At 38.5% G+C, this 20,120-nt stretch overlaps 1 protein-coding gene and 1 non-coding gene across 2 annotated transcripts; both read right to left on the reverse strand.

The window, feature by feature from the left end:
- Positions 1-243: 243 nt before the first annotated feature.
- Positions 244-19,887, reverse strand: TDO2 (tryptophan 2,3-dioxygenase). The gene is made up of 12 exons (XM_069557512.1): positions 19,000-19,887; positions 18,668-18,773; positions 16,882-16,972; positions 14,650-14,720; positions 13,490-13,617; positions 11,986-12,172; positions 10,389-10,496; positions 7,462-7,573; positions 6,836-6,893; positions 5,565-5,644; positions 4,609-4,699; positions 244-2,878 (listed from the first exon to the last, which is right to left on the reverse strand). The coding sequence occupies exons 1-12, from the start codon at positions 19,032-19,034 to the stop codon at positions 2,725-2,727; spliced, it is 1,221 nt and encodes a 406-aa protein (XP_069413613.1). The 5' UTR covers positions 19,035-19,887; the 3' UTR covers positions 244-2,724.
- On the reverse strand, positions 11,250-11,321 carry TRNAC-GCA (transfer RNA cysteine (anticodon GCA)). Its single transcript has one exon. It is a non-coding gene; the product is annotated as a tRNA-Cys (tRNA).
- Positions 19,888-20,120: the final 233 nt, after the last annotated feature.

Raw genomic sequence — 20,120 nt, forward strand, 5'->3', positions numbered from 1 at the left:
CCATCTACTCTTTCTTCCTGGGTTGACAGTTTTAAAAGACACCACAATCATGTTACCCCACCCCCACCCCCGTTTAAGCCTTCTAAGGGTCTCTTCATGCCTAAAAGATCACACATCAACTCTTCTGAAAGAGATTTCCCAAAGAAGCCACCTCCTGTTGATAGCTCACAGTAAATGGTGCTGCTGGATTCAGGTCTCTGAAGGAAAAGATTTAACTCTGGGACCAAAGACAGTCTCACTCACTCAGAGCTTTGTGAAGATTTTATTAAAGTAACAGGGATAAAGAAAGCTTCCAGGAAGAGGCAATGGAAGGGGGCAGGAGAGTACCTGCCTCACTAGTTTAAGCAGGACCTTATATACTTTTCAACTACCTGCTGAGAATACATAAAAAGAATATCTCAAGTTTGCAAGAGTTCACCAGACCCTTTCCCAAGGCACGCATCCTGAAATAACTTTGGCACAAGATTAGCTAGCCAGGGAGAAGAGTTCCCTGCAATGTCTCCAGGCAAGATACACTGTTGCTGTGCAATCAGGGGTACAAGTCTTGAGAAACAGGTTCCCAGGCAAGATCTGTCACAATTATAATCATTCACTTAGAGCCTAAGAAAAGCATTTCCATGAGTAAGACATTGTGCTATGTGATCATTAGTTCCAGACCTAAATATGTATCTCAGGCAAGATACATTGTTGCACAAGGCTTAAGGACAGCCTGAGCAAGACTGTTCACCTCTTAAAGGGCCTTGGACTGCCTGCCTAAATGTTAACTCTTTCACTGGCTTCTCAGCCTCACCAGCTGCTAATCCACGTGGGTGTGTGCTGTGGTCTAGCTCTGACAAGCTGCTGGGCATTCACCCATTGAGGCCAAGAGCAGAGCAATGAAATCATCATGTATTTAGTAGAAGTCATAATGAAAAACATCAATATGTTCCTGAATGTGATTTCACAGGGATCTCAGAGTGAATACTAAATTGGGCAGCCTTGATTTCTTGATTTATCTAAGAATTATTAAAAGTGCATTGTAGAAACTAAAGCAAGTTTAAGTGGGTCATTATAAGTGGTTTTGGAGTAGGAAATGGCAACCTACTCCAGTGTCCTTGCCTGGAAAATTCCATGGACAGAGGAGGCTGGCGGGCTACAGTCCGTGGGGTAGCACAGAGTCAGACACAACTGTATGCAGACATAGTACATAAGTGCATTTGACATTTACATAAGAATTAGTGATATATCATTTGGAAAAACCCTCACAGCTGTATAACCTAGCACACCAAGAAATGAGATAAAAATAATTAAATAAGATTACTTATTAAAAGAATAAGTCTTGACAACATTTATTTCACACCTCCAAGGCATCTTGGTGACAGAACATCCATTAACATATTTCTTCATTACTTCATGAGAAAAAGCAAAAATTGTAAACTTTATCCCCATTAAACAGATAGGAAACTGGGGATTAACCTTGTATCAAAATAGGTAATAGGTTCATTTACTGTCAAACTTAAGGCACTACCACCGGCCACCATGCTATTTGTCTTTGGATTTTTCAGCTTAACCACCATCAGGTACTATATATATATACACACACATATAGGCAAAAGCAATTATATGTAATTTAGAGATTAAACTAGACGGTATGATTTTTATAAGAAAAAGTTGCAATTGAGATCAAAGAATAATTCAGAATCAAGAACCTGCTTCTTACAGAGATAATCACTTGGTCAATGTTACTCTACATCCCAAATTTTTTTATAATATTTTCATAACAGAAATTCTACCAAGTATTGCCAGGCCATGCTAGAAAGAGAAGAAAGGAACTCCTGTCTGATCTAAACTCTGGGTCTCACACTTTTCATGACAAATAAACTTGGTCATTTCTTAGTTTATCTGTGTCTCCTGTCTTCTAGAAAGAATACCCCTGGTCACCTCAATTCTGCCGTGCCTCAGGGTGTGCTCTGCCTCCCAGATCATGAGCCTTGGGGCTGGGAAGAGCACTTTTCCCTCTGGGAGTCTAGAGGTGCTGAAGCATGGATGCAGCCTGAGGACAGAACTGGTCCATAACAGGGAAGAGCAAGGCCAACCCCTACTGAGAAAGAGAGGTGAGACCCAGTTCCCCCCAAGTGCCAAGAACTGAGGTCTCCAGGGCCTGCATCCATCCCTGGGGGCTCCAAGCTTCCCAAGCTTTTCTCACATACAGGATCTCCTGGAGTAACTGCCCAGTGAACCCCCTTGAGTAAAGTTTCAGATAGATTTCTGTCCTTGGTCACCAAGAGTCCTAACAGATGCAATCAATGTTTCCAAAACAATATATGTCAACAAACAATACTTGCAAAATGTTTGACTGAACACCTCTTTGTACAGAATGACACATTTTATTGCATAAAATATTTGAAACAGCTGAAGTTTACAAGCTTACAATGTTTGAAATGAGATAACCATTACATTAAGATAAGTACTAGGACATTGTTTTTAACAGGAAAACACACTATGTACAATGTTATAATTTAACTGAATTTCTTATCTTAATGTTTAGTCTGTTATCACAAACGAGGTGATAAAATTATTTCTAGGTTTGAATCAGTGCTACAGTGCTATATGTTTAATATATGCTATATATGTATATATATGTAAGTACATATAATACATTAGGACTCTGTATAGTCATGAAAATTCATAGAAAATTTTTTAAATGGACTGAGGAAGCAAATTCACAGATTTTTGCAGATGATTTTAATCTGATTCATCACTGCTGAAGTAAGAGCTGTCACAGTATTCAGCTGTGTAAAGGAACTTATGAATGACTGGGTTCATCTTCGGAATCCAGTGTCGGGGAACCAGATATGTTGAGAGATTAAATAAATCTACAAATACCTTGTACCTGTCACTGAAAAAACACATATATACAGATGTTTTAGAATTATTGATATGAAAGATTTTTAAAAGTTTCAAATAAATTTCTATATTCTATCATATTATATATGTTACATGTTATATATATCAAGTATTAGTATTAAGATTGCTTCTTTTTTATTCCATATCCAAAGTTTATGTCCATAAAACAATATTATGTGTTTCAGCAATCCAGACCAGACTGGGCCAGAACAAAACCTAGAGTTATTACTGTCATGCTACTTTCATGAAGATAAAGATGTATTCCTGTTTCTGATTTTTAAAGGGTGGGATGCAAAATAATTAATTGAAAGCAAATAAAATTCCCAGTTGTTCATTGGAAAATATTTCCCACCTGTAAAGTAGCTGCCAAGTAACAGACGAGTGCATTGATATATTGAAACACCATCTTAGATTATATAATAAATGTCTATAGGAGTGGTTTTCACTTTAAAATTGCTTTTGTGTTTGTTAGCCAACTACTTTCACTTGCATTTCACTTGCAGAAGAACATTTGTCTTTAAAATCAAATTTGGGTTCATATCTTGCTGTAATTTGCAACTCATGTGACCTTGGTCAAATTGTCCAAAGCTTAGTGTTTTGGTTTCCAACTTCATCACATAAAAACCACAATGCCTTCCTCTCACCAGGAATTTGTGATGATTTAAAATGAGAAAGTGACACACTAGGAAGGTGGTTTGTGTTCACTATTCCCATCACCACTGATGGGTGTGCTCATTTTCTGTGATCATTTATGGTTTCATGCTCACAGAATTTATTTCCAGGAAAGGAGAAAATGTGTAATGATTATAAAAATTCAAACTAATAAATTTTTAGAATCATTCAATCTAACTTTTATTCCTGGGAAAATGAAGATGTATAAAAATAATGAAAACTGAAACTGTGCATTTTATAATTTAGTTAATCAGGTGGTAAGATTAGGGATGAAAATAGGTGAACTACAAAGAATTTCAGGGTCACTTTGCTGTACAGCAGAAATTAATACAACATTGTGAATCAACCATACCTCAAAAAACTACAATTTTTTAAGAATTTCAGAGATTAAATGTGAACACCTCATTTATTCTTGAGCTGATTCTCCTTTCCCAAGGGGCCATATAAGTTTTCCAGTTCTCAGATGTGTATATCTATCTTAGCAGCAGCAGCATCTATCTATAACATTCGGAATCCTAAATAAGAAAATGAATGTCCTTGAAATCTCTCTAGCATGTTTTGAGTGCTCAGTTAATGTTGCCCTCTTTCCTTGTAAAGGGCACTCTGGAGACGTAAAGGGCACTCTGGAGACATAAAGGTTTTTAATACTATAAAAGTCACTTCAGTAAACAAGCTGTGTCATTCATCTGGCCAAGAGGACATCAGTGACATTAATGATACCTATTTTAGTCTAGCCCAAACCTGAGGGAGAATGAGTTGAAAACATTTCTCCTTGGGTTAACTTGGTTCCTTCCCTCACAGGTGATGAAAATATTGGTATGGTGCCCCATCTCATCCCAGGATCCAATTGATGACCTTCCAGAAATAAGGATGTTTACAATGATCTCCAAAAGCTCCTGTAGGAATTCCTTAATTTAAGGTTAAATGTGTTGCCGGCAGCTCAGACAGGAGCAACAGGAGCAAGTGTAAGTGACTTGCCTAGATAAGGCACATCTCCGTGGAGAAACAGGTGCTGGTGGCCCCGCCGAGGTGAGGGGGACGCCGGCTTACCTGACGGTGGAGCGCAGGTACTGGTACCCCGAGGACCCGCCGGTGCCCGCCTTGCTGCCGAGCATCCTGTGCACCATGCACACGTGGTTATCTAGGTGAACACACACATTAGCTCCAGGGAGCTGAGGGGGATGGGTTAGAAAGATTATTGCCTCTGAGAAAAGGCTCCCCTTTATCATTCCATATGGGAGGTTCGCGCGCGAGCCGATGCGGCACAAGGGGAGGTTGCCTGGCACTCTACCTGGTCCAGGCTGGGCGGAGCATCCATTCTTCCCTAGGATTAGCTCTTGGATGCCAGGGCCCGGGGTGAGGGCATACGGTGACTTTTATGAGCCCTTGTTCCTATCGCCTTCATGGGGCCCTTCCTCCATTAAAACAAAACTATTGGCATATTTTCAAATTGTATTGACACAAAGATGAATACATTACTATTATAAATTAAAACATTTTCTTTCACCTAAAGTTTACTTTTTCCTTCTGATGATCCCTGATGGCTCTGACGGTAAAGCGTCTGCCTGCAATGCGGGAAACCCGGGTTCGATCCCTGGGTCGGGAAGATCCCCTGGAGAGGGAAATGGCAACCCACTCCAGTCCTCTTGCCTAGAAAATTCCATGGACTGAGGAACCTGGTAGACTACAGTCCATGGGGTCGCAAAGAGCTAGACTCGACTGAGCGACTTCACTTTTCTTCCTGATCAAACACATTTTCCTGGGCCCCCAAAGGACATATGAGCCCTGAAAACTGCCTGCTGTGTGCACTGGCTGGGTGGCCCTCAGAGAAATTTCTGAGCTGTTTTTTCACAAAGTATCCCATCCCCCCCCAACACACACACACACACACACACACACACACACACACACGCACGCACACACACACATACACAAGTGGAGGACAGAGGGTAATGGGGACTTCAAGGGGAGCAGGGTTGTGGGTCAGGTTGGGGGGAAGGACTTACATCTCCACTTTGTCATGAGTGAGTCCATGTCCATGAGGAAAGTCAGCAGCTGGAAAGGGACCTGGAACCTGGGCTCTTCCCTAGGGAACAAAACCACCATCATCGTCTGGACCATAAACATGTCCAGCCAAGTCCAATGTGTCAGAAAGAATACATACTCTACAATCTGTTGGGCCCCAAACCAACATCCCCTATGCCTCTGGGGAGCTGTGACAGCTTAGATAACTCTCCCAGGCTTAGGGAATAACACAATTCATCTTGCAGTGTATGTTTAAAGATTCTAGAACATTCCTTGAAGTACATGAAATAACCAGAGTCACACCTCACCCCCATTCTCATAAAAGGCAGACACAAACACCATCTAAGGTTTTCTAGTCAATATAGCCAGAAACTTCTTCCAGGCAAGGATATTAAACTGTGAAAACAAAGACTGCCTGTTAAAGATTCCTCTAATACATATATACATAATAAATACATATAAATAAAATAAAATTATATATTTTTTAAATTTATATATATAATTTTATTTATATATATTTTTCAGTTTTCATCTCCTTTGTCAATCCTCTCGGTGTATTTTCTGCAGAGGATACATTAGCCTGAATAGCATATATTCACTAAGAATTGAGGAAAACAGTCAAAACTGTTTTTTATGCTGCTGCCATTCTGAAAAATAGGTGAGAGAGGATTAAAAAACTAAATGAATTCAAGTAAGACACGCAGTAAACATAGATTTTTTTTTTTTTTTGCTTTATACAAGCATGGCATCTATTGCTCTGACACATTCAATTTATGAAACACAGATGGGCCTCAGACATGGTGGGCAATGATGACAATTAGACTTGAAATTGCAGAGCAAACAGAACAGCAATTTCTATGGTGCTTCTACTTCATTCTTTGTCATTTTATAAAACAGGAATAACAATGTCATTAAATGACAGAACCTATTTCATGGCTAAGATTCTGAGACAGATTCAACTTCGGGTCCTTAGGACACAATGTCGCAGAATTTAATGAAAAGGATATTTGATTAACTTATGTGTGTGTGTGTGTGTGTGTGTTTAACCCATGACAGGGATAACATTGGACTCTTATTATTTAAATAAAGAAAAACCTCATGAAACTTCACAATTATTTTCTAAGCTTTCCCCCAAATCTAAATGACTTTTTAAAAATTATGATTGCAATGTATAAGCTTTATACTGGATACATTATCTATATCTACTCCTCAATTTTTTGCTTCAAATTCTCTTCTTTTGACTTGTTTTTACCTGTAAAAATATATCATCAAGGCCCCCTGAAGTGCTTTGTATGATAGCCGTCTTTCTCCTGCAAGACATGGAACAAGTTTTAATTTAATAGGTAATTTAAGGCACTCATGTTAATTTGGCATCATCACCGTAAGTAATTGTTCATGTTTTTAGAAAATAATGTGAATGTTAGTTAAATATTTAATCCCTTAGCTTGAATTTGGAAAACTATCATTTAAAACATTATTTTAGTATTAGATCTTAAAAGACAAAATAATACATACATGTATATACACACACACTTTAAATTCTCAAAACTTTTAAATAGAGTTAGAAATCATGCAATAAAAAGCCACAGACAAAAGGACGTGACCTTTTTTCCTCTAAATACTTAGTTTCTGTATCATTTATGAATATCTCATTGAAAATAATGCACTTAAATTATAGAATTATAAAGTTTGTTAAATATATTTTGTCACTTTCAAAAAAGAAAAAATTGATAAAGATAACTTGCAAGATAAATTTTTAAATTCCTTACTTCTATGAATGGAAATATCATCCATTTTATCCCCCCGAAGTAGGGTTCGGTATTTTGGTCTCACAGTCTTATGTTCCAGGGAAAGGATCCTCTGAATAGAAATGCCTACCTTTACTAAGGAGATGCTCATGACGTTTCTCATCAAATAAGGACAGTAATACCTCTTTCTGCTTCTGAAATTCAGCCATTTGTTCCTCCTTTTCCTCTGACTCTTCCTTAGCCTTTGGGAGAAAAGCTGCATTAATATTCCCAAGAGAAAATAAATTCTTATTTTAGAAAATACTGCTTGTGAGAAATAGACTAGCCCAGGTGCAGAAAAGATGTCCCTAGGATATGTACTGTATCATCTAGACTATAGCTTGGAAGCTATGAGCCAGGCTCTCCCTCATGCCCACTGCTTCTACCCTTTTGTTTAAGTTTAAATGATTTGTTAAACTCAAATACTCTTTTCATAAATGTTATGATAAATGAACTTGGGCAAAACTAGAGTGACTATGAGGGGTCAATAATGTCTAATTTTAGACAACAATTATTTAATACAGGGAGTAAATTAATTCCACTTAGGAAAAGTTAAGAATTCCTAGTCAGAGAAACTAATTCTACTGAAATTCTATCTTCAGTGCAATATTCTATATTATATGTTATATTTTTACTCACTTGATATTTATTGATTTGTTTAAGGAAATTTGCATTTTCCTGCCTTCAACACATGCACTACTTAGAACTCATTACTAGGAGCAAAAATCAGTTACTCCAGCTGACTTCCATTTACCAAATCAAGCATATCATGTGGTCAGAATGTGTGTGCCATCTATGGCCAATGGACTATTCATTTATTCAGTAAATGTCAGGCTAGTGATAGAGAAAAAATTGTGAGCAAAAACTGAGTCCCCTGATTTCTATCTGGTGGGACTGAAACACTGAAAACTTGTTAAATTACAACTATACAGCTAGGTTCATCTGTATCATTTCTCTACATATATGCATTAATATACTTTATTTTTCCTCTTTCTGACTTACTTCACTCTGTATGAGAGACTCTAGGTGCATCCACTTCTCTACAAATGACCTAATTTCATTCCTTTTTTATGGCTGAGTAATACTCTATTTTTTACATGTACCATATCTTCATCCATTCTTCTGTTGATAGACATTTAGGTTGTTGCCAGATCTTGGCTATTATAAACAGTGCAGGGCAGGAATAGAGATAAATGTGTAGGGAACAAATGTGTGGACATGGAGAGCTGGAAACAGAGGGCAAGAGAGCAAGATAAATTGGGAGACTGGGATTATATATACACTATGCATGTTTGTGTTCAGTCGCTCAGTCACGTCTGACTCTTTTGTGACCCCATGGACTGTAGCCTCTGTCTGTGGGATTTTCCAGGCAAGAAAACTGGAGTGGGTTGCCATTTTCTTCTCCAGGGAATCTTCCTGACCCAGGGATCGAACCCACTGCTCTTGCATCTCCTGCAGTGGCGGGTGGATTCTTTACCACTGTGCCACCTGGGAAGCCTTATATATACACTACTCTAAAATAGATAGCTAGTGGGCAGCTGCTGTATAGCACAGAGAGCTTAGATTGGTGCTCTGTGATGACTTAGAGGGGTGGGATGGCGGGGGGCAGGGGGTTGGAGTCTCAAGACAGAGGGGATGTTTGTATACATATGGCTGATTCAGTTTGTTTTACAGCAGAAACTAATACAACATTGTAAGACAACTATACCTCAATTTTTTGAAAAAAAATTTTAAATAATTGCAACCATGGCAGTGAAGTAAAGAAGCAATGTCATACCATCACAACTTATAGTAGCAGAGAGGTCAGGAAAGACCCTCCTGCTGAAGTTTTCCTTGAACCAAGACCTGAAGACTGGGAAAAAGTTATATGGGAAAGAATGGAATCTGAAATTCAAAGAGCCAAATAAGCTAGAGATAAACAGTTGAGAATTACTGGTGTCTAAGCAGATGCCACAGCAGCAGGTGTAAATGAGTTCACCCGGTGGAAGAGGAAAAAGAAGATACAAGGGACCTGAGCCCATGCACTGTGAATCTCCATCAGTTACTGGTTTCAGAAAGAAACATGAATCCATGAAAGAGCTGGAGAAGTAAGGGTCAGAAAGCTAGGTGAGGACAAACTGTTGATACCAAAACCATAGGGGGGAGGCGGGGGGAAAATGTTCAAGAAAGTGTAGGTGGTCATTAGTATTAAAGCCAGTAGGAAGTGAAGTAACATGAAGAGAAAACGGCCATTGGATTTATGTACGGGGGGTCATTTGTGAATGACAGGAAGACAGACTGAACCAGGGTGAGAATTAGATGGAGAAAAAGAAATAATTACACTCACTGCTGTTCTAAATACCCTGCAAATATGAATCCAATGTAATGGTCACAATATCCCTGCGAGGTAAATACTCATATTTTACATTTTGCCAATGAAGGGAGAGAAGCAAATGAACCAGGTAGCAGAAGGGTATGTTGCAGGGTCGCCAAGAAGGGAAGGGGAATTTGGCCCATGACGGTGATAACACTGCATGGTGCACGCAGCCTCTCAAGATGTAGAACTGAAACAACTCTTCCAAAAATTTGGTCATGAAGAAACAAGAGGGCCCGTCACATGAGAGAAACTGAGGAATCAACAGTACTGAGAGAAGTTTGCCATTGTCTGAGGAAGAACTCAGCCGATAGGAAGAACTCAGCACACACAAGTGAAGGGGAAGTTATGTGACTTAATGTATTGGTTGACCGGTCCTTTATGAGCCCACTTCTGTCTAGAAGCAATCATAACATGCAACTTTCAGGAAAAATGAAAAATGTCTATTAGTCTCATCTCCTCAAAATCTTACCTACAATAAACTCCTTCATTTTTTTATCATGCATCAATAAAATTAAATCACTTGTGTGATATATTCCAAGCAGATGCACATGTAAAAGAAAAAGAATGTAAGGAAAATGAAAGACTGAGAAAATAAAATTAAAATAAAATTCCCAAAACTTCTCCTATAGTAAACTTATGTTTACTTATGATTTCACAAATACCTGAATCTTTGTGAATTCTTCTTCCAAACCTTTGACAATGTTCTTTTCAAGCTCTCCCCAGAAGTTAAATCCATGTGGCTCTAAACCTGGGGTTCTTTCCAGCCATGCCTGAAATAAATATTTTTCAAGTGAATACACTGTAAAATTTAAAATATGTAAATGTTTTGTAACATACATCTGTGAACTTGAAATAGAAAATTTTCCTGGTATTGAGGAAAATGTCAGTACATCCTTAATCTTTTTGTATGTAAATGTTTCTCTTTCCTTTCAATTTCTGCAGTCAAATGCTCTACCACTGAGCTACATCCCCTCTCCCCTTCAGTTTCTTCATTTATAAAACAGGCAGTGATTTTTTCTCCTAATGTAGAAGGTAATCATATTAAAATTTTACTTTTTATTAACAAATTATTACAGATATTCCAATTTTGTTCTATAGATCTATGAACATATGTATATGTTGTTTTAATGAGGTATACTGGTTTATTCTCAAAATAGTTTATGTCTTAGCTGAAGGAATCATAACATATATAATTTGATTTGATCTAAATGCAAGGATACTTTGTACTTAGCAACTTTGAAATCAGCTAGCTACTCAATTATTTCAAGATTCCACAGGATTTTTAATCTAGAAATAAAAATGAGTCCATGCATCTCTGTGAGCTCTCATGTATCCTATTCTTAGTTTTGAATTTAACTTTGTGATTCTTTTTCTATAGCCATTAAGTGGCATTGAAGTGAAGTCTCTCAGTCGTGTCCGACTCTTTGCGACCCCATGGACTGTAGCCTATCAGGCTCCTCCATCCATGGGATTTTCCAGGCAAGAGTGCTGGAGTGGATTGCCGTTTCCTTCTCCAGGGGATCTTCCCAACCCAGGAATCGAACCTGGGTCTCCCGCATTGCAGGCAGACGCTTTACCGTCTGAGCCACCAGGGAAGCCCTCTTTAGTGGCGTTAACAGTATATTAACCTAAATCTGTATTTACAATGCCCAGGGGATTAGTGAGCGGAGCATAATTTGCTAAAATAAAGGTTTAATTTGCAGAGTAAAAGCCTTTGTCCAGGAAATCAAGACTGTACAATCCTTATTTAATAATTTTCTTGCGCAGAAACTAATAATTCCTCAGGACCATGTACAGACCCACAAAGAATTAGATATGACTGGGGGAAATTCTGAAGGACAGAACCTTAGTGATGAACCTTAGTGATGTAGTTTAATTAAGAAACATACTCAACTTGTGGAACTTTTCAATTATGGAATATTTTAAAGTAAATCTCACTAAATAACCATACCCAATTTAAAAATCAACTAACCCAAGGCTAGTTGCTTAGCAGGAATGTTTAAAAGGATTGCTTTAATAAGATATAGAGGTTATTAAATGTTAACATTATCATTGACTATAGAAATATATCTGAAGTTCTCAAGAGAGTTCTTAATATTTTAATTAGTGGAATTTACCAGTTGAAGTATTTTTATAAATTTATTCTTCTCTTATTTACAACAAATGCAACCCAGTTTCGACAGGAGTTTTGTAGTCCGGACCGTGCAGAAGCTCAGTGAACGACACGTGCTGAGCGAAACGTTACGTCTGCGCACGCACCTCCACCAGCTGCAGAAGCGTTCTTTCTTGCTCGGACTTCAGCAGAAGCTCGTTGTCTTTCTCTCTGAAGTTGTCGCGGTAGTGTCTTCTGTTGTAAGGGACTCTCAAGCTCTGCAGAACCCCTATCTTGTTTTCTAACAGGCGGAACTGCAGACTCTGGAAGCCGGACGCCGGGGATAAGTACTCTCTTTGAGAACAGGTCCCGGGAGAGAAGAGCAGGGGAAGGTGTACATCGTAAATCACTGTAACACTGCCTTCTTGGGGAGGGGGGAAGGTGGTGATCATGTGACTCTGCAGGTGTCACCAGGCACAGACACAACAGCCCAGGGCTGAACCCATGACTTGGACTTGATCCAAATCAGGACGAGGAGCTCCTAGCCACCATCCTCTCTGCAGGCTGATGTTTGTATAGTTTGTGAAGGGTCGTATGTGTACCAACGTGTGTTTATATCTGTGTATGTGTGTTCACATGTGTACGTATATATACACATGCATAGATGTACGTGCATGTGTGTATACTAAGCTTTTTCCTAAGGTAAAGACAGATGAACATTGAGCAATACTTCTTATTCAGTAGTGCTAAAAGTTCCCTTGTAAATTTTCTTCAGTTTCTCCTTAAAGTTCAATTCTCAAAGTTCAGCACTGCGAGACTTTACAAGTGAAATGATTGGAGTGTTGCCTAGCACAAAACAGGGCATCACAAAATGTGATTACTCCCACCAGGCACAACCCTCACATCCCTCTATATGTTCTCTCTATAACTGGTACTAAGACTTCAATTTGTTAAGTATATAGTAAAAAGGAATTCCACTTCTTTTCATTTGATTACCAACCATGTAGAGGACACTGCTTCTGCACCCCATGCTCTTAAAATTTATTCTCAAATCTTAGTTATGAAAAAGTTTTCTTATAAAATTTATAGTTTGACTGCTAAATATTCCATAATAACCTAAGTGAGAAAAGAATCTGAAAAATAATAGATACATGTACATGTATAACTGAATCACTTTGCTGAAGACCTGAAACTAACACATCGTTGTTAATTAACTGTAGTCTAACATAAAATAAAAATTTTTAAACACATAAAAAATAAAATGTATAGTTCAATCCATAACTTATACTGTCAGTTTTGGTGACATGCTTCTTTATATATCATTCCTGTTTCTCTTGTATTTTTGGTTTTTAATCATTTAAATTTAGTATGTGTATTATATCAGCCTTTTAAGCCATTTTGCTAAGCTGTCTAAAATCCTTTTGGGATAAAACCAGGGTACACATGTTGAATTGAATTTAATGGATCCTGTTATGTTCATATGCAAAAGGAAGAGATGAAATATTTTCAATAGCTACTCAAATGCTTCGAGATGACGGCTCCCAAGTGCTCACAGTGACAGACTGTCAGCAAGACTGACTCCTTAACGCCACACAAAATAGCAAGCACGCTCTTTCCAGCCCATCAGAAGGGAAGGGTAACCCCTGCATGCTGGCAACGCCGCGTGCACACCTGAAGTCATTGAAGTCCAAGGCCGTCATGGTCTCCAGGACGGAAAACTGCTGGACCAAGAGTTTGAGGATCACCACCACCCGGTGCATTCGGGTGACCACCTTCAGCATGTTCCTCTCATCCCTGACCTGGGTGTTAGGAGACAGGACACTGAGTAATCAATCCTCAATTCTGGGAGACACTAAATAGAGTATAAGTAACAATACACTCCTGAGGATGTTATCTCTACTTTAAAGAGGAACATTTGCATTAAAATGTGCCTTAGGTAGATGCTAAACTAATGGCAACTCTGAATTGTTTGCAAGGAGTGTCTGCAACATTAAAATCATTTTTTTTTTTTTCATTAAAACTGGAGAGATTCTATGGAAGGACAAATTAAGTAAATTCTAGAACACAACTCCCACTGATTTCAAAGCAAATGTCTCTCTTAGTTTTGCTCTGAGGAATAAAGGTTAGGAGAACGTGGAAACTTGTGGCTAAGGATTAAGCAGACACTTGGGTTCCTCTATACTGTACCAAGGGCAGGAATTGCCATGGAGATGGATGGGAATGATGTTCACTGTCTGAGGATGGATGTTCTCTCCTTCCCAGCCCCCTTGGCACAGGGGCTCTGAGCTGGAGAACACAAGGCTGTGTCCTGTGTCCTCCAAGGATGGAGGAAGGTACATGTGCGAGAAGTGAGCTGGGAGGGAGACTGAGGGAACATCACCAGGATTCTGACTCTTCCTCCTCATCCTCTTCTGACTCATCCTCCTCATCTTGTCTGTTCTCTTTCCCTATCTCCACCTCTCCTCCTGTCTAACCTCCCTCATCATTGCTCCTATCTTCCCATAGCAAACGTTCATTAGAAATACAATTCTGGTAGCTATTGACTAAAGAATCTACATTAGCTGTCCTGGCAATCCAATGTCATTTGTAACAACTTTTTTGCAGCCGAAAAAAATGATTTCTAAACAAGGGACTTGAAAATAAAATTCTAAAGGCAACTTAAAGCAAGGGCATGGTGATAATTACACTGGAAGACTAAACTCTCTACACTAGAAACTTTTTTTCCTCTTAAATACTAATTCCACTATTTGGTGTTAAACTTTTCCCATTAATAATATTTTCTACACTCTCAAAGAAAAGTATGAAAGCAATACTGTGACATAGCAACTCACATGGCCATTCTGAAAGATCTCACGAACAGAATCTAATTCCCACAAGATCTGCTTAAACCAGAGTTCATAAGCTGCAAAGAGAAGATCATCATCAGTTGGGAGCCTTTTGACTATAATTATATGAAAGACAAAGCTAACACACTGAAAGAGAAATAAAAATGTAACTTAAAAGTCTATAAATGCCAACATAGCCCTATACTATGCTACAAACAAGTATTAGTGATCAAGTTAAAATAGCCTCATTTTAATGAATGTTTTAATATGTCAGCTATGTTATCCATATGCTTTATGTTATTTTTGAACTGATTTCTTTCAACAAAATATTGTAAATGTCTTTTGGGATACAGCAAATAATCTTATCTTCCCATGTGGAAGCTGGAAGTGTGTGGAGAAACAGAAGTAATACTGAATATCTATAAAGTGAGATATTAATAATTCATTAATTTAATGAATGGGCTTCCCTGGTGGCTCAAACAGAAAAGAATCTGCCTGCAATACAGAAGTTTGATCCCTGCAATAAGGGTTCAATCCCTGGGTCAGGAAGCTTCTGTGGAGAAGGAACTGGCTACCCATTCCAGTATTCTTGCCTGGATGCTCCCATGGACAGAGGAGCGTGGTGGGCTACAGTCCATAATATTGCAAAAGTTGGACACCACTGAGTGACTAAGCATGCATGCACACAACCTAAGGAGTATGACAACATTCTATTTCTAGAGATTTAGACTTTACAGGGAGGACAAGTTATGAACAGGCTGAAACTCTGTCATATTCATCAGTTTCCCTCAGCTCCTGGCATAATGCTTGAGATAAGATAAACACTGGGTGATTGTTTTATAAATAGATAAATTAAACAGCAAATGTAGTCATTAGGGGAGCATGGAAATGAATCATTTTAATGATTGCTCATGCATTCTGTTTGGGCAAAGGCTGTGCTTCTGTACTAATGAAAGGAATAAAATTATACCTTTAAATTAGAGCTAAGGAGACTTTAGAAATCTAATTTCCATCTTTAGACAAAAAGAGCAAATCAAATATTTTTTGATCAGTTTATTTATCAATTTTTCAAGTTTAACTCTGGGTAGCAGGTCCCATGACCTGCTGACCTTGTGTTCTGATGGAAGGAAAGTTTCTCCATCAAATGATGCAAGCTGCCATTTACTATGAGCTCATTGCATGCTGTACCTTGAACTAAGTGTGTAACACACTTTATCTCATGTCATCCTCACAGGAGCTCTGTGAATGAGAAGATGTAATCATTCTTCCCATTGTACAGATGGGGAAATGGAGAGAATTACTGGTCCAGAAACCAGACTGAGGTTGCATCATCTTTAATGGTAGAGATGGGATTTGAAATAGATTTCTGATTCTAGACGTATGCTGACCTGCTGTCATTCTGCCCTCATTGATTTTGTCTTGGTATAAGCCACCAACAGAATGTCAACATAAAAAACAGAAGAAGTAACACATTAAGCCAATTATTTTCCTTTTTTTTTTCTCAAAGAAGTTGGTTATATTAGCCAGTCAGTGAAGAAAACAATCATTTGAGGAAAAGACAGAAAGAATGGATAAGACAAAGAACCATCTAGAAATGCATCACTGATCAGCATGAGACACGGGGCAATGATCAACCAGAGAACAGTATTATGACACAAAGGATTTAGAGTAAGTCTTAATATTTTGGGGTAACAGACTTCTGTAAGACACATATTTGTGAAATCTTGCACAAAATTCAAAGAGTTCCGAGACTTCCTAAACTTCCAAAGTCATGGACTCCTACATTAAAAAACCACTACCCAGAGGTTAGAAGTCTGGAGAGAATGAATACACATTTTAGATAACATTTATATTCCTGTTTAGTACCAGATTTCTGTAGGACATGTAAAGCTACAATAAATGTGAGTGATCTATTTCTTGAAAATAGCTCTGAGTTGACAAGTAGTGATATCTTAACTTTCAGATTCTTTGTGAATTCCACGAGATAAAAAGTCTCTTTGGATTAAGGGCAAAGTCCTACCTGATCCAATAAGTAGTGAGGTAACAGAAAGAAGACTGTAATAAATCCCAAAAGGAGGACCTATGATAATTTATCTGACGGCAAAGTATTTGCAAGCATCCTAACAAACATGATCCTTTACTCTTCCACCATTCTACAGTTAAAAGCATTGTAACTTTCCTCATTACCAGTGGGAAACTATTACGAATAGTTACTGTTCAACCCTGTGTGCAACTTACCTTGATGAGTTATGATAAAAAGATGTTCATCATGGATTTTATTTCCTTTTATTTCACTTTGAAGCTCCTGTGCATTCAAAACTTTTTCCAACTTCAAACAAAAAAAAATAGAAAAACTGATTTTGTAGAAACTTCTATTTACATGATGAATAAGTTACAGTTAGGATCTAGTGTACACCATAGTGATTGTAGTTAATGACAATGCACCGTATACTAGATCTTAAGTGTTCTTACCACACAAAAAAAAGAAAAGTGATTATGTGATGTGATGCAGGCATTAGTTAATGCTCTGGTAGTAATCACTATGCCATATGTCAGTGTAATCAAATCAACATGTGGGCACCTTAAACTTATGTGAAGATATATGTCAATTATATCTCAGTAAAACTGGAAAAAAAATACTACAAAAAGACTGATATTGAAATTGCAAAACTTGATTTTTACCAACTTTAATAAATAGAATATGATATGATAAAAAAAATGTCTCCCAAATACTCAGGAACCAATCTACTGTCTTTTAAACAATTAATGTATCTTCACAAGGAGTGGGTTGAATTTATGAGTTTTATTCTTTTCAGAAGAAATTATATCTGTGTATGTGTGTGTGCTATCATGTCTGACTCTTTGCGACCAAACGGACTGTAGCCCACCAGGCTCCTCTGTCCATGGAATTATCCAGGCAAGAATACTGGAGTGGTTTGCCATGCCCTCCTCCAAAGGATCTTCCCAACCTAGGGTTCAAACCTGAGTCTCTAGAGTCTCCTGCATTGGCAGGTGGATTCTTTACCACTGTGCCACTGGGGAAGCCCAGGAATCTATCCTAAAACATACTATTACCTTCACTGAGAAATCACATCCCTTCCGGCTCTTGAAGCCAGTGCCATAAAAGCTCTATAACTTGCTTAGCCTACTGTGTGTCTGCTGTTCTTTTATTCTCCTAAAGAGTCAGTTCTAAGAAGGTCTTAACATTGCCTATCAGCTCATCCTTAGAAACCCATCAACAAAGTCATCAAGGACTCTAATCATTTCACATCTTAAAAATAATCTCCAGCAACTTCCCTAGTGGTCCAGTGGTTGGGACTCCATGCTTCCACTGCAAGAGGTGAGGGTTCAATCCCTGGTCAGGGAACTAAGTTCCCACATGCCAAGTGGCAAAAAAAAAAAAAGAGAGAGAGATAAAATAAAAATAATATTCAAATACCTCTTTGTAGCACCCTTCTTTCATCTAAACATATGTCTTCAACATTTCCACTTTACAATAAATAATTTAAAAGAGAAATTGTCTGGCTACATTTATAATTCTAGGCTGGGATTTAGTAACCAGGTCTCACGTGAACAGGTCATGCAATGCCAGCCAGTTATCTATGCTTTCTCTACCGTTATTGTACTTTTGTTGGGCAGGTGAATCTTTACATGCAAGTCTTTAGAATTTTCTAACAAAAATATATGCTCGAAAAAGCATGCATTTCTATAAAAAGAGATATCTTTAGATCCATAAAACTGTTGGGTGACAGAATTTTTACGACCCCCATGGACTATACGGTCCATGGAATTCTCCAAGCAAGAATACTGTAGTGGGTAGTCATTCCCTTTTCCAGAGGCTCTTCCCAACAGAGGGATCAAACCCAGGTCTCCCACATTGCAGGCAGATTCTTTACCAGCTGAGCTACCAGGGAAGCCCAACTGCAAAAACAAACACAAAACAATTCCAAACATGAAAATGTCATGTAGCTGAGTTTAGGGCCTAAAAATGAAAGATAATCCTTGTAAGGACCCTGCCACTTACTTGCAGGTAGTTCCCATAGATAAGTCCTCCTTTACTGGCTCTATTCACACCGGCCTGTGATTTGTCTTCTTCACTGCCTTGTGCAGAGAGAGGTTTAAAAGTATATCTGCAGGTGAAAGAAGTAAAAGGGGAAAAAAATAGAGTTTGAGAAAGCACAGTACCGAATAACAGAAGCAACGAGAATTCTCTTATTCCTAACTTTTCAAAGTAGATGATTAAACAGCGGAAGAAGGCTGACAGTTTTCACTCTTGCTCTTGAAATTCTGAAATTACTGTTCATATTTGACCTTCCTAAGAGCTTAACCATACTCAGGATAGAGGTAAATACTCACCCAAAGTTGTTTCCTAAGAAGGGGCACCCACTCATGATGAAGATACACTGTCAGGGAAGCCCAGAGCTCTGACTATAGCTGGATGATGAGACTGACCTCCCCAGATGGTCCACAGCTGCCTTTTATGTACCCTGCCCACCTGCCCCAGCCAATCAGCCCCTTTGCATCTCCTAGTGGGACTTCTGTTTCAGTTGGTACAGAAGCTGAACTTTGGCAGACTGTAGAGTGGATTTATGTTTGGGGCAGTTTGTTTGCTATAGACCTGAGTATTCTGCCAACAGTATTGGACTTGGTAAGTTCTGCTTTCATATCCAAAGTAACAAGCAGTAAATAAATCGATGAGAGTCAAAGTTTAAAACCCAAAGATTTAACTACTCTATTCCAAGAACACATTTGCATAGTGTTAGAATGTATAAGAGGATGAGCTTGTTAAAAAACAAATATTTATTCTCTTGGTCTGAGATTTGGATATTTTTACAACGCCAAAGCCAAAGATGGACCTTGAGTGTCTCTGGAGAAAGAAATCCAGTATTCAACAGAGACAGGAGTCACACTTAAACCCAAATTTCAGCCCCTCTTCAAAGTTTTCCTGGTCTGAATCTCATTTAATAATTAGCAGCAGTCAGGCTGCTTACTGTATTAGAACGTAAATGCATATTATTAATTTACTGATACTTGGGCATACTGACTACAGGGCACTGGGAGTCAACCCACTTTGTCTGCAGATAATTTTAAAACAGGAATAACATAACTGGAGTCCAAAGCATGTCCATGAGAAAGTATTCTTTCTAGAAAATATTATTGATTGGCTTAAGTTCTAACTGTTGCTTTGGGATCCATGGAGCCAGAGCTGAAACTCCATCCTCCCTATCCACCACCGCAGTGCACAAAGAACCACACAGAGATGGCTTTTCCTATTTATATCAATGGTCAGTTTATGTCTAATTCACCAGTCATTAGAGGTCAAAAGCCTCATTTCCAGTATTGGCTCTCAGTTCAGTTCAGTTCAGTTCAGTTCATTCACTCAGTCATGTCCGACTCTTTGTGACCCCATGAACTGCAGAACACCAGGCCTCCCTGTCCATCACCAACTCCCGGAGGTCACTCAAACTCACATCCAT

The sequence above is a fragment of the Ovis canadensis genome, chromosome 17 (assembly GCF_042477335.2).
Source record: "Ovis canadensis isolate MfBH-ARS-UI-01 breed Bighorn chromosome 17, ARS-UI_OviCan_v2, whole genome shotgun sequence".
NCBI classification, from domain to species: domain Eukaryota; kingdom Metazoa; phylum Chordata; class Mammalia; order Artiodactyla; family Bovidae; genus Ovis; species Ovis canadensis.

Bases quoted from the DNA above. Each gene is read 5' to 3' on its own strand.
- TDO2 (XM_069557512.1), bottom strand. From the start codon at position 19,034: ATGAGTGGGTGCCCCTTCTTAGGAAACAACTTTGG. The intron at 7,574-10,388 runs GTATTTGTGAAA...TTTCTCCCAAAG, and splicing joins AAGAATTCACAAAGATTCAG to GCTAAGGAAGAGTCAGAGGA. The intron at 2,879-4,608 runs GTAAGCCGGCGT...GTGTTTTTTCAG, and splicing joins TACCTGCGCTCCACCGTCAG to TGACAGGTACAAGGTATTTG.